General features: G+C 39.2%; 1 protein-coding gene across 1 annotated transcript; it reads left to right on the forward strand.

The window, feature by feature from the left end:
* Positions 1-842: 842 nt before the first annotated feature.
* On the forward strand, positions 843-11,026 carry slc26a11 (solute carrier family 26 member 11). Its single transcript, XM_084716014.1, has 14 exons — positions 843-1,018; positions 1,127-1,383; positions 2,852-3,044; positions 3,519-3,604; positions 3,939-4,161; positions 4,327-4,505; positions 4,656-4,728; positions 5,687-5,798; positions 5,933-5,988; positions 8,029-8,169; positions 8,250-8,377; positions 9,580-9,679; positions 9,801-9,934; positions 10,464-11,026. The coding sequence occupies exons 2-14, from the start codon at positions 1,174-1,176 to the stop codon at positions 10,626-10,628; spliced, it is 1,800 nt and encodes a 599-aa protein (XP_084572140.1). The 5' UTR covers positions 843-1,018; positions 1,127-1,173; the 3' UTR covers positions 10,629-11,026.
* The last annotated feature ends 2,145 nt before the right edge of the window (positions 11,027-13,171 follow it).

The following is a 13,171-nucleotide window of genomic DNA, read 5'->3' on the forward strand; positions in this document are numbered from 1 at the left end:
TTCTTATTTTATTTTGTTCTTGTTTTTCTATTTTATTCTATGGTGTTGCTTTTCTGTTCTATTTAATTGTGTATTTCTGTTCTATAATATTCCATTCTGTTTTACTCTGCTGTGTAGGTCCTCTGTTCTGTTCTATATGTTGTTTTTTTTTAATTCTGTTTTATTCTGTTTTTCTGATTTGTTCTATTATGTTCGATTCTACCCCATTCTATTCTATGGTGTTTTTTATATTCTATTCTGCTGTGTTGTTGTTCTGTTTTATTATCCACTGTTCTGCTCTTCTGTTCTCTCACACCACTATTTATTATTCACATACTTTCACTTTGTCAATGCAACATCTTATTGTTCAGTCAATTTTAGATGAAGATTAGGGCCAACATAACAAACACATTATAGGTCACAATGGGAGATAAACAAAATATCAAACTGTAAGATGTGGCTGTGGGTAAATCCCATAATACTAAGGAACATGTGAGTGAATATTTCTTTGTCAGGGAGTTTTGTGGCTTGTAGGTGATTGTGGAGGAAACGGTGTGGCTGTTGTAAAACAGTCACTGGACAGAGACAGACAGGTATTCCAAGCAGCGACCTGTCATATGATCATCATATGATAATAAAGCTCACTAAGGTCAAGGATCACAGAAATACCTATGGACTGTCTGTTCTCAGGTGTTAAGACACTACACAAACTTGTCGACAGATGTGTATTAAGTGATTATCATCTGTCTGACCTTGCAGCTTGATGTTAGTTCACCGATGACCTCTTCTTGTTCTTTTCTGTTACACACAGATGACAGCATGCGCCTGAAGACATGGCGTCCACTTTCTGTGATCTACTGTGCATTTTTCCAGAGAACCACAGAGACAAACTGACACATGCACTCAGAGCTCTTCTTTATTGTGTTCCCCTGATTGCTGGGCCTGTGGGGAAGGAGGAGGGAAACCAAAGCCAGAGAAAAAAAGCTTCACTTCCCAAAAGCTGATGACTGACATTTAAAGTAGAGCAGGAAACTTGAGTGTAAGTGGCTTTTATTCTGTTATCAGCCCACTCATGCACACATTTTGAATATGCAAAATGTAATTTTATCAGTGTGTATTTGCTGCTGTCTCTTCATCCTCTCTGCAGTCCTCATCCTCTCCAGGTTCTTCGTCTTCACCTCTTATCCTCGAGCGATGGACCAGCCGCTGCTTGGACGAGTGTTGGCTGTCAGCCGGGGCTGCTGCTCCTACAGCACCCTGAAGGCCTGGCTGCCCATCCTCTCCTGGCTGCCCAGGTACAAGCTGAAGTGGCTTCAGATGGACCTGCTCGCAGGCCTCACCGTCGGGCTGACGACTGTACCGCAGGCGCTTGCTTATGCTGAAGTGGCCGGCCTTCCTGTACAGGTGAGTCCTAGCTGGGCTGAATTGTTAAAGTTGCTACAAAGGGTTTTTAACAGGTTATGAAAACAGTCTACATAAGGTAACAAGACCATTCACAAGAGATATTTCTGTATAGTTGTTACAGAAATATCTTGGCTGCCACCAGGTCAGATTCTCTGTGAAATCAGATGAAACGAGTCTGTTTTTAACTTTTCCCAGCCAAAGTCACAATGAGTAGTACACTAGCCTGTTAAAAAGAAGCAGGAGATTTATATTTAGGTCATTTTATGTTTGACATTATATTTTGTGGCTATTGTGGTGGAAATACTCACTTTTGTCCACAGGGGCCTTCAAAATCAACAAAATATGAAAGTTGCTTGTAGTATCTTTAAAATCGTCTTCTTCTAGTATTCTTTAATTGGCTTCCAAAAAATGATCACTAGTCTGTTAGTGAGCGTCCCCTCCATATTTCTGTCACTTCTTCTCAACTAAGTAGACGTTGTGTATTAATAACATCATGTATCATTCCGTTAATTTTTTACTGATGCTTTACACCATAAGATTATAACCTGGATTTATTCATCATCACAGCTGAAACAATTTGTTGATTGACAGAGTATTAATTGGCAACTATTTTGTGAATCAATCAAGCAGTAATGCCATATATTTGCAACTGTTTTTCTTACTTATATCATTAAAAGTTAAATATCCTTGGGTTTTGAACTGTTGGTTGGACAAAACAAGACCCTGGAAGATGCTCATTTTTACACAATTTTGTGACAAGTGTGTAAAGGATTAATTGAGAAAATTATTAAAATTAAGGTTTAATTAAAAAAATTAGTAATATGCAAATATTTTAAATATATTAAATAAATGTTGGTCACAATGTGACAAGGTGCCTCTGACTTCACTAAAAAGGCCATTCTCAGTGTATGTTAACTGAATTTTTGAAGTTCTCGCATCACATTTGTAAAAGCTGCATACTGAATCATGATTGGCTTCCAAACCAGTTCTGATGTCACAGATCATACTGGTACATGCTTTTCTTAAGCTTTGATTTAAAGGACCAGTGTGTAGGCTTTTGTGATGTCTAGCAGTGACATAACAGATTGCAACCGACTTGTGTGCCAAGTGTGCAGGACAAACTGTAATGGCCACGAAACTTACCTAGAGCCAGTGTTTGGTTTGTCCTTTCTGGGCTACTGTAGAAACATGTCAGTGAAACCTTGCAGCCTCCCTGCAAGAAGACCTGCAGCCTATGTAAATGAAAACATCTAATTTTTAGATATCAAAAACACAGTGGTTCTTATTTTCAGGTGATTATATACTAATGAAAACATTTAGATGAACATTATATTCAGTTTCTGCCAGAGAAAGTTTCGCTGGCAGATGAATGTGGAAACAAACTCTGCACAGACTTTAATTAGTAATAAAAGTAATTGTTAGTCGTAACTTTATTCATCATATGATCTAAAAGCATTTCTCCCCACAGTACGGCCTTTACTCTGCCTTCATGGGGGGGTTTGTCTACACCCTCCTGGGGACCTCTAAGGACGTGACACTGGGTCCCACGGCCATCATGTCCCTCCTGTGTTTCTCCGTGGTGGGGGGGCAGCCGCACCAAGCTGTGCTGCTCAGCCTCCTCTGTGGACTCATCCAGGCTGTAATGGCATTACTGAGATTAGGTGAGAGGAGAGAGGCCACTAAGGTCATGTGAAAACCTTGTGACACCAGTTTTGGGGGTTTTCTTAATTTAGTCAACACTCGTGATGGTTGGTGGTGATGGATGAACTTGCAAAAGGAATTTTGAGCTAAATTAAAGTTTTTATTTACAGTGTGAGACACTGTTTTTACCCAACACCAAAGATATTTTAGCATTACATCTTCAATCTGTAAAATTTAGAGTGAACTCTGTATCATAACTTGATATAACAGTATTGTATTGCAATACTAAAAACAATTTGTCAGGGGACAGGACTGCAGAGACTGTGGTGAAATAGGAGATTAGTTTATGAGTTCACTTCCTGCCACCACATCTATGACTTCCCCTGTTTAACCACACACAGTCAAAATCTGCGGATCTCAACCAGGCTTTTATTTTCAGTCCAAGGTCAGTGTTGTGGCTCTGTGAATCATTCATTGTGTTGCATCTTCTGCAGGTTTCCTGCTGGACTTCATCTCTTTCCCTGTAATAAAAGGCTTCACTTGTGCCGCTGCTGTAACCATTGGCTTTGGCCAGGTCAAGGTGAGAGAGTTTTTATTAATGGTTTTTTCAACAGGAACAATGCACAATACACACATGAACCAGACTTAGCTAAAAGCTAATTTTCATCTGTAGTCCCTGAGCATAAGCTGCCACTGATCCGCAGTTACAGAGATAAACGATTGATCATAGTAAAACAAAACACAACATAAAAACAGAACAGAACAACTGCAACAACAGTTACATCGCTGTCTCCATCTCTTTCCTCTGCTCTCCGTCTGTGAGAGCTGCATAAAGAGTTTTACACACATGGGCAGAGCAAACAGGATCGCTTCAGCTGTAGTCATACAAAAAGTACTGTTATGTTTGTTTCTAGAATATTCTGGGACTCCAGGGCATTCCCCACGATTTCTTCCTGGAGGTTTACTACACCTTCTACAAGATCCCAGAAGCCAGGATAGGTGATGTGGTGCTGGGTCTGCTGTGTCTGGCTCTGCTGGTCATGCTGTTGTTTATGAAGACGAATCTGGGCTCTGACGACGCTCTGTATTCCAGCTACTCCAGAGTCGCCAGGAAGCTAGTGTGGACTGTTGCTACCAGTCAGTACCTGTGTGGTTGTCACTGTGTGTCTGTGTGTGTCACATGTATGTACACCAATGACTGTGTAAGTTAGTGTATTCATCTGAATTTCACATGTTTAGAAACACTTTTCTAAAACCTTCCTCTTTCCTCCACTTTCTTCATTTCTTATTTGTCTCGGTCAGTGCGTAACGCCCTGGTAGTTGTGGCTGCATCCTTCGTAGCATTTTCCTGGGAAGCTTATGGTCACCACGTGTTTACAATCACTGGGGAAATTTCCCGGGGTCTTCCACCGTTCAGGCCCCCACCCACTACAGACACCACAGCCAATGGCACCGTTGTCTCCTTTGGAGAGATTGTAGAGGTAAGGAGCAGAGAGACGAGGCCAGACACAGGGTGAAGGGGAGTTCAGGTTTTTGCTGAGTGACTGAGTCGCAACTTTCACTTCCCAAAATGTTTTCATTTCACAAGAAGAGCAGCTGACTAGTCAGTCCTCTCTGTGTGTTCTGTGCAGGGCTTTGGAGGAGGACTTGCTGTGATTCCCTTCATGGGTCTGCTGGAGAGCATTGCTATTGCTAAAGCTTTTGGTAAGTGTCTTTAGCCACGCAAGCAACATGGCTCTAGGAATGGAAATGCCAGTCAGTCAGTTGGTTACTCCAATACTTTGGTCCAAACTGAAATATCTAAACCACTAATAGATGGTAGGGCTGCACAATTAATTTAAATATTATTATTATTGTTATATTATCCAAATCGAAAAAGCTGCGGTCTTTTGATGAAGATAAAATGTATGACAAAACAACATTACAACGAAGCACTGAAAGTCAAAGTTTAACATGACAACCATGTATGTGCTCACATAGTTTAGAAGTTAATGTTACACAGCAATTTTTGCGCTGCAGTGTGTTTCAAGGATAAAATATGATCTATTTGTACAATGAGTGCTGATAGCCAGATGTCTCTCTCATAAAACAGCAGAATATTGAGTTATAACCACTCTGATGTGAGTGGAGGTCTATATGGTTATACTTTAACAGCCTGGTATCATTCTGAGGTGATTTACAAAAGGTAAACAGTGAATCGCTGTGTGAAACACTGTTGCACTAGGGTGTGACGCTACTCTCAGGCTGCAAATTCATCAACATATCACGCACAATGCGCTGTATTCACTAAAGATTGTCAATAACTTTTTCTAGCTGTGTTCCAGCATAATCTGTTTACTAGCAACCACATGCAGACCATAACACCTACTGCATCTCATTTCAGATGCACCCCCAGCCTTTCTGCTCTACCCTTTTGTTTTTTAACAAATGTTAATGCTAGACTAACATTGTGATCATGGTAAACATTATAACTTCAGCATATTAGCATGGAGCTCAGAATTGCTAGTGTGACTGTAGATTTTTCAACTCCCTCAAGATGTTCATATGAATTTATGTATATCCAATAATTATTAGAATTTTAGACTTTATTTAAACATCTAATGAAACATGTCATATCATTAGATCATTTGAATCATGATTTGAACTTCCTGTTTCTCTTCAGCCAGTCAGAACAACTACAGAATCGATGCCAACCAGGAGCTGCTGGCAATTGGTGTGACCAACATCATGGGTTCCTTTGTGTCAGCCTACCCTGTCACTGGCAGCTTTGGGAGGTTTGCGTGTGCCTATGTGCATATATAAATGTGTGTGTGTGTGTGTGTGTGTGTGTGTGTGTGTGTGTGTGTGTGTGTGTGTGTGTGTGTGTGTGATATATTTACAGTGTCATGTTATCTATCCTCACATCCAGGACAGCTGTGAACTCTCAGACTGGAGTTTGCAGTCCAGCTGGAGGAATCATCACCAGTGAGTCTTGACACTTTCAACCTTCTATCTCTTCTGCCCTCTTGTGGCAGTCTGTGTTATCACATATTTTCCCCACTGCGCTCATGTCTTTGCTTCCTTGTCCCACTCTGTCTCCTCTGTTGGGATATCTATGTGTTGTCATGGAGGTCAGAGGTAGAGGTGTTAAAGGAAACATCAAAAACCGTCTTTCAAAGACAACAATATTCTGAAACAGAGGCAGCCAGCATGTTGACATGAGTGATTTATGTGTTTGGTTTTTATTAAAACAGAGAAAAAAAACACAGATGAACATTAATGTGGCCTTTTTCTATGGCCAGTCCCTCTCCACCATTATTCTCTTCCTTTAAGGAACTAAAGAGATCATAAAACAGCATTTTTAGGGTTAAACCATGAATATTCACACCCTGACCAGTCAGAGAACAGAACACTTTTGTAGTCACTCTCAGAAAACTGTGATTCCTAATAAACAGTCTGTTGATGAAAGGACCAAACAGGACATGCTTACATTAAAAGTTTAAGGAGAAGTTTGCAATCGATAGGTTGCAGTACATCCAGTTCTACTCAGAATTCAACAGACTGACAGTTGTGCTCTAATACCGCCATCAAGTGGCCACTTTGGCGAACACACCATGTTAATGAAGTTCAGTATAACATTGTATACAAGCTACATTTTTTCTCAATAACTAAGAGGTACTCCACAAAAATGCAGATGTTTATGCCACCATTAATCAATATTATTTCTTAAACTCAATTCAATCAATAGCTTATTATTTCTTAAACTTAATTCTGGTTTTCTCTCTTGTAATGATAAGTTTTCTCTCAGAAACCGATGGAGTGGTAGCACCCAAGTTTACATGGCTAAGACAGTCTAAATGAACATGTTGTCAGGTTATTTTCTGTCATTGTAAGACATGCAAATTTGACTCATTAATGAGGACGCATGAGCATGATCCCAATAAGAGCGTATTAGGCGACGCATTTTGCGATATATTTCAGGGAGTGTTCATCAATGAAAATGGCATCAGAGATTTGATCAGAGATTGAAGTCCTGGTGTTGCAGGAAAACAGTGTCAGCAGTAGATTTAAGGGACCTGTTAAAGTGAAGGAAGGAGGAAAATGAATAAGTGATGTTAATGCCATTTCACCTGAGGGTTGTACTGTCACTGAAATAAAAAAAAATTGTTTGTTATGAGGGGTCAAGGTGAAGTCCTCATTGTGAAGATGGATGTAATAGGGGACGTGCATTCCAACACAGGATGGACAGCGACTTGCATAAACCCACATGTGAATAAATGGTATAAACAATGGCCAACAGGCCTGACAGAATAGCCGATCCAAAGTTATGAAGATATCATTAGGTTATATGAATAAATTCATGATCATAATATAATCAGAGGTGTAGTGGTAAATACAGAGGTGGGCAAACTGTGTGTTACCCTCGTTGTTTCCCCTCACTGAGAAAAAAAAGATTAAAAAGAGATGAGTAAACTCCCAATTCAAAGAGGTGGGTACACTGAGTTTACTTGGCTTTCTACCCCACTATGCCCTTTTATTATGATTCAAATTGCAAGTCAAACAGTCAAACAGGGCAATGTCAATATAATTATGAAGTATAATTTATGTATGTATGTGTGTGTTAAGTATATGTGTGTTAAGTATTATCCATGTCGGATCCTTCTTGAAATCAGATGAAACGAGCCTGTGTTTACATTTTCCCTGACAGAATTACAGTGAGTAGTCAGTTTGCCAGTTAAAAAAAGAGCAGGAGGAGATTTTTGTTTCAAAATTTTTCCACAGGGGCCTCTAAAATCAACACAATATGAAAGTTCCTTGTAGTAGCTTTAAGAATGAATCTGTTAGTATAACTGATTGCTAAATGAGGCTCATTGTCTGGACCAACAAAAAACACAGATTAATATATCTGTGTGTCTTTCCATCCTCTTGCTTTCTCTCTTTCTCTCTTGTATTTAAGTGAGTGTTGACTTGTTAGTTCTGCTCAGCGTGCAAGGATTTTCTCTAAATTTCACCTTGTTCTTGCAGGTACTATAGTGTTGCTTTCGCTGGCGTTCCTCATGCCGGCCTTCTACTACATCCCCAAAGCTTCGCTAGCAGCTGTTATCATCTGTGCGGTCGCTCCCATGGTGGATTACCGTGTCGTGGCGAAGATGTGGAGGATACGCAGTAGGTGTCTGCTCAGTTTGTCAGTGAAGTGTGTATCTGTTTGCGTAATTGTGGAGCTCATGCTCACGTATCGTCCACAGAGCTGGACCTGCTGCCTTTTATGGTGACTTTCCTGATGAGCTTCTGGCAGGTGCAGTACGGCATCTTAGGAGGTGTAGCTGTATCCGGAGCCCTGCTGCTGTACCACATGGCAAGACCGCAGATAAAGGTACCATTACACTCTGTGTGACATTTTAAGAAGTAGTCAACTGTAAAACATTTTGGGTTCATTTGCATAAAGAGACAAACACCATTCTTACAATGAATCAACCAACACCACTTTGACATTTCCTGGATTGCACACGAAAACATCATTTAGGAAAATTAAAAAAAACAGAGGTATGAAAATGAACACCCCTGATGTACCCAGCACACAAATGTTGTTTTCTCTGTTTCCTGTAAAGGTACGTTAGTTATTTGCTTGTGTAGAAGCTTTGTTACTGGATATGAGTACTATTACCACAAGTACTTTGCATACATCCCGATGTTTGGATCAGCCTTTAACCAACCACAGCTGCACAAACTAAATTAGTTAAACTAGAAGACAGTGTGCTTCTTGTTGTTGTCATTGTTTAAAACACACTCCACAGTTTGATGATAGCTTAAAATGGCCAGAAATCTGTACTTTTTCCAGCATGTTTTGCAGACTGCATCTTGTAATAAAATCTGATCGTATGAGTTTGAGGCTAACTGCTGGGCGGCTGTTCAGAAAACACTAGAACTGCTCCCATTGTATTCAGTGATGGAGTTAGACAGTATAATGATGTATACTAGGAGACAGCAGCTATGTAGCAACTGTTGGAGATTTTTCTACACTGTTTCATAGTGAGGTAGGCATCCTAACATTAATAATTAATAGTTAAGTTGTAAATGAATGAGCAGGACTGGCAGTATTCGATTTGCCACTGTTCATGAAGTACATTTACTTCATAGGAAATGAATTTACTGGATTAACCAAAACAAAAACCAACTGTTTATCACTTTAACTTCAATAATATTGATTGATATCATAATGTAAAATGACATAATTCCATAGGGCTGGGCAATATAACAGTATTATATAGATATTGTGATATGAGACTAGATATTGTCTTAGATTTTGGATATTATTGTAATGTGATGTGTTGACTCAGCAGTCACAGGAGAGAGTAACTCAGCCGCTTTTGTCAGCCTCATGGGGTTTTTTGCATTAACTCAACAGGGTAATATCTAACTCCAGCTCTCTGGTCCACTGTGAGGCAGGAATTCACAGACTGAAGTAGAATAAAGATGGTGAAGTTTGAGGATAACTGGGTGAAACCACAAGGCCAAAATGCTGCTGGTGTCTGTGGGGCAAGAGTAACAGGTTGTTTTTGTGTGAACAACGTGTAGGTGTCTGATCACGGTGTCCTAGTGATGGAGTTGGACAGTGGACTCAGTTTTCCTGCTACAGAGTATCTCAGCTGCATCATACACACTCAGGCTCTGCAGGGTAAGCATTTGTTGATCTTTATGTAGAGGACACTTACATAGTGTGTGGTGATCTGGTCTTGTTTAACCACCTCTCATTCATTTTCTCTCTCATTTATCTCCTCTTAACGTCTCTCCCCCAGCGTCTCCTCCACGGTCAGTGGTCCTGGATTGCCACCATGTCAGCATCATAGATTACTCTGTGATCAGCGAACTCACTGACCTGCTGAGGCAGTTCAAACTGCACGAAGTGCGACTGATATTTTCCAGATTGCAGGTACAACCTTCAGCCCTCACCCACTCACAGGCTTTTATAATGCTTCTACGCTGGCAACAGCCCGCTGATGAACTGATTAGATTTTGGTGGTCAAAGATCAAAGGTCAAGGCCAGTGTAAAGTCATGTCCATCCCGTTCTTATAAACGCAATATTCCAGGAACATCTGGATGGAGTTTTATTACATCTGGCACAAATTTTTCGTTTCCTGCTTATTTCTTTCCTCATGTGTCTTGTTACACATGAAAAACACCACATGGACATGTTAACAAGGTTAAAAACAAGATTTCCACTTGAGGGGGGTCTTAAAATTCATCACTACAGATACTATATGAGTCTAGACAGACTGATGCAGTGCAGATTATTGGGCATTAGAGAAAATAGAATGGCACATTTGTTCATTCAGAATTTCAAAACATAAAGCTTTTTGTTTGAGGCTAGAATTCAATTCTTACAAAAAAACAAAACATATGTTCTTCCTCTGCTTTTTCCTCATGTTCTCACTCTCTCTGTCTTCCTTCCCACCTTCAGCCCTCTGTTCTGGAGGTTCTCCTAGCAGCTGATCTGCAAGGTTTCACATATACAGACAGTGTGGAGGCAGCGCTGCTGATGACTGATGCAAAAACTGTCCAGTCACCAACTGAAGAGATGTTTGATGCGGGACAGATGCAATACAGCAACAACACTCATGAGTGATATTTCTGATCTGGGTTTCTCCGGCTGTTATGAAGTTGAAAAGAGATGAACTACCTCCAACAACTGATTCACTGGCTGTCAGCGGTATGACGACTGCCAGTGGCCGAGTGATGTCTCTCTTTTTCCTGTCAAAGGAAAGTGTTGCACTGTAGATTACAACACTACATTGCCTCTGCACAGTAACATTGGACCAGAAGTCTAATTCTTTGTTTTATGGCATTTTCTGTTTTTGAGAGACATGGTCTATTTTGTATGAATGGGAAGATAAAGAGATAATATTTCTTAATGATATTACATATATATTTTTTACTGACAGAGAACTTCCTCTGTTGTATTTTGGGGCTGAAGGTGATAAGTGAGCAGAGACCAAGTCTGAATTTACAGAAGAAGCACAGGGGGGTGAAAACAGTACAAAGCTAACACACATGATCAATAATTATGAGTCGTTTTATTTATCTATACAAAAGGAAATGTAAAGTGATTCAGTGCTCTTATTTTTTCGTTGCTTATATTGTTTTGGGTACTTTTGGTAAAACGCAGTACTAAATGATTTTAACTGACTCATCACAACAACACTGATTGATTATATTATTAACCCAAATCACCACATCTGAACAAAGATTTTTACTGAATAAAACATTTACATTTTCATATGTATGGATGCATGTTTGTGTGTGTTTGTCTGATAGTGAAGTCACACTTGTACAGAAGACATATCAAAATGCAATTAGTCATATTGTCATGACTTGCAGTGTTCAAATTCATGCTTTCAAGGAGAAGACCTGCAACTACACAACCTCGTCCCAACACCATTTTCCACAAATCGGTGTCGTCATAGAGGGTCTCTGCCAGATATTAAGAGCGATTCATCTGTGATCCAGCAGCATCAGTGTTAAAAACAACAGATTTTGTTGCAAGCAGAGATGTGAGGTGATTTCCACATCACATTCCATTAATCTACAGTAGGTTTTATTAATATACATGTGAATACATGGAGCATACCATTCTCATTTGAAAGCTGTAACAAGACCTTTATAGAACTTGTAGCATTCATCAATGACCTGAACAGCTCTTTGTTTTCAGTATTTTGCCCACAGGATTGGACTGATTAGAAAACATATTTTTGACCATAATATTTTTTGTACCATTATTAAAGAATACAGATGCTAAATATGAGAAAACTGCACCTAATGACTGATTGATTAGTAGTTATTTTGTCTATAAAAAGAAACCAGAAAAAAAACTCACATTTAAGAAGCTGAAATCAGATATTTCAGATTTTTTCGTTTAAAAAAATCCTCAAACGGATTAATCAATTATCAACATCAACTTAGTAATAATAGTTAATAATTAATAAGCGATTAAATGTTGCAGCTCTACACAAATAGCTAACTAATAGAACGCTGGCATTGCTGGAGAGTAACTAGTTACATATAATTAAATTACAAAATAAATGTAATTGTACTCCATTATAGTAACTGAGAAAAAATGTGTGATTAAATTAAGTGATTGCAAAGGGTTAGAGCTGCAACAAGTTTTCTATTAATATTCTGTTATTATTTCTATTAATTTCTGTTAATGTGATGTAAATACTTTTTATAGGTATTGCAATAATCTTTGTTGTCTCAAATAATAAAGGATATAAATCATCTGATTGTCTATAAAAGCCTACATTGTATGTGCACTGAATAAATACCATAAAGTACTCAAAATGTCAGCAAGAAATTTGAAAAAAAAAAAAAAAAAAAAGTGCTCATAAAAAAGCAGTTTTACCACACCTAGTGTGTGTTGATCAAGTCCTTTGGGTCACTTCATACAGAGAAAGTCCAGCCCTTCAGTGGGTCATAGGTGTCAGGCGCAGTTGTACAAAAGGCTGAAGTGTTTGTGCACTTTGGGTCGACTAAATCTATTCTTCATTCATCATCCTGACCATGTCATCCATGTTTGTCCAGTTTTAGTAATTATTGACTAGGCTGTTACACCACTGGGAAATCATCCTCACCAGAGACCTGCTGAAGCATTGATAATCAGTTTTAGCAAGGGGAATCCCTAAAAGCAAACTAAAAGAACAGCTGTAGGATCACTCATCTCTCCCATTGTATCAACACATTCACCAAGCTAAGAATTGACAGTTTTCTCCAACACATCAATATCATCAATCCACAAATTAATTTACAGTGTAAAACTCGGTGGTGACGGCCTTTCTACTCAGCAGGTCCAACAGGTACAATGGGAAGATCATGACAGTCCCATTTTGGTTGAAGACCAGAAAGACACTGTTAAATCTACCCAAATCAACAGAGTCAAACACCTGAATGACCCTGAAAATCCAGAGTCTCACCGGTTTGAAGTGGGTGAGGCTCAGTTGGAACCAGTTGCACCAATCAGAGTTTAGCAACATCTAAATATGATGACAGGATTTTCAGGGATGGCAATATCAGTCTGCCGGTTGGTCTAAACTAAAATATCTCAACAATGAAATTTAATAGAATTATCCAGATTTTGCCTGTTTTGTCCTGGTTGTACAAAGTTTTTTCAGATAG

This window comes from Lutjanus erythropterus, chromosome 3 (genome assembly GCF_056507025.1).
Source record: "Lutjanus erythropterus isolate fLutEry1 chromosome 3, fLutEry1.hap2, whole genome shotgun sequence".
NCBI classification, from domain to species: domain Eukaryota; kingdom Metazoa; phylum Chordata; class Actinopteri; order Lutjaniformes; family Lutjanidae; genus Lutjanus; species Lutjanus erythropterus.

Excerpts from the sequence above, each read along its gene's own strand:
- slc26a11 (XM_084716014.1), top strand. The coding sequence starts at position 1,174 with ATGGACCAGCCGCTGCTTGGACGAGTGTTGGCTGTCAGCCGGGGCTGC. Across the intron at positions 3,605-3,938 it reads TTGGCTTTGGCCAGGTCAAG|AATATTCTGGGACTCCAGGG; the intron begins GTGAGAGAGTTT and ends GTTTGTTTCTAG. Across the intron at positions 9,680-9,800 it reads ACACACTCAGGCTCTGCAGG|CGTCTCCTCCACGGTCAGTG; the intron begins GTAAGCATTTGT and ends TCTCTCCCCCAG.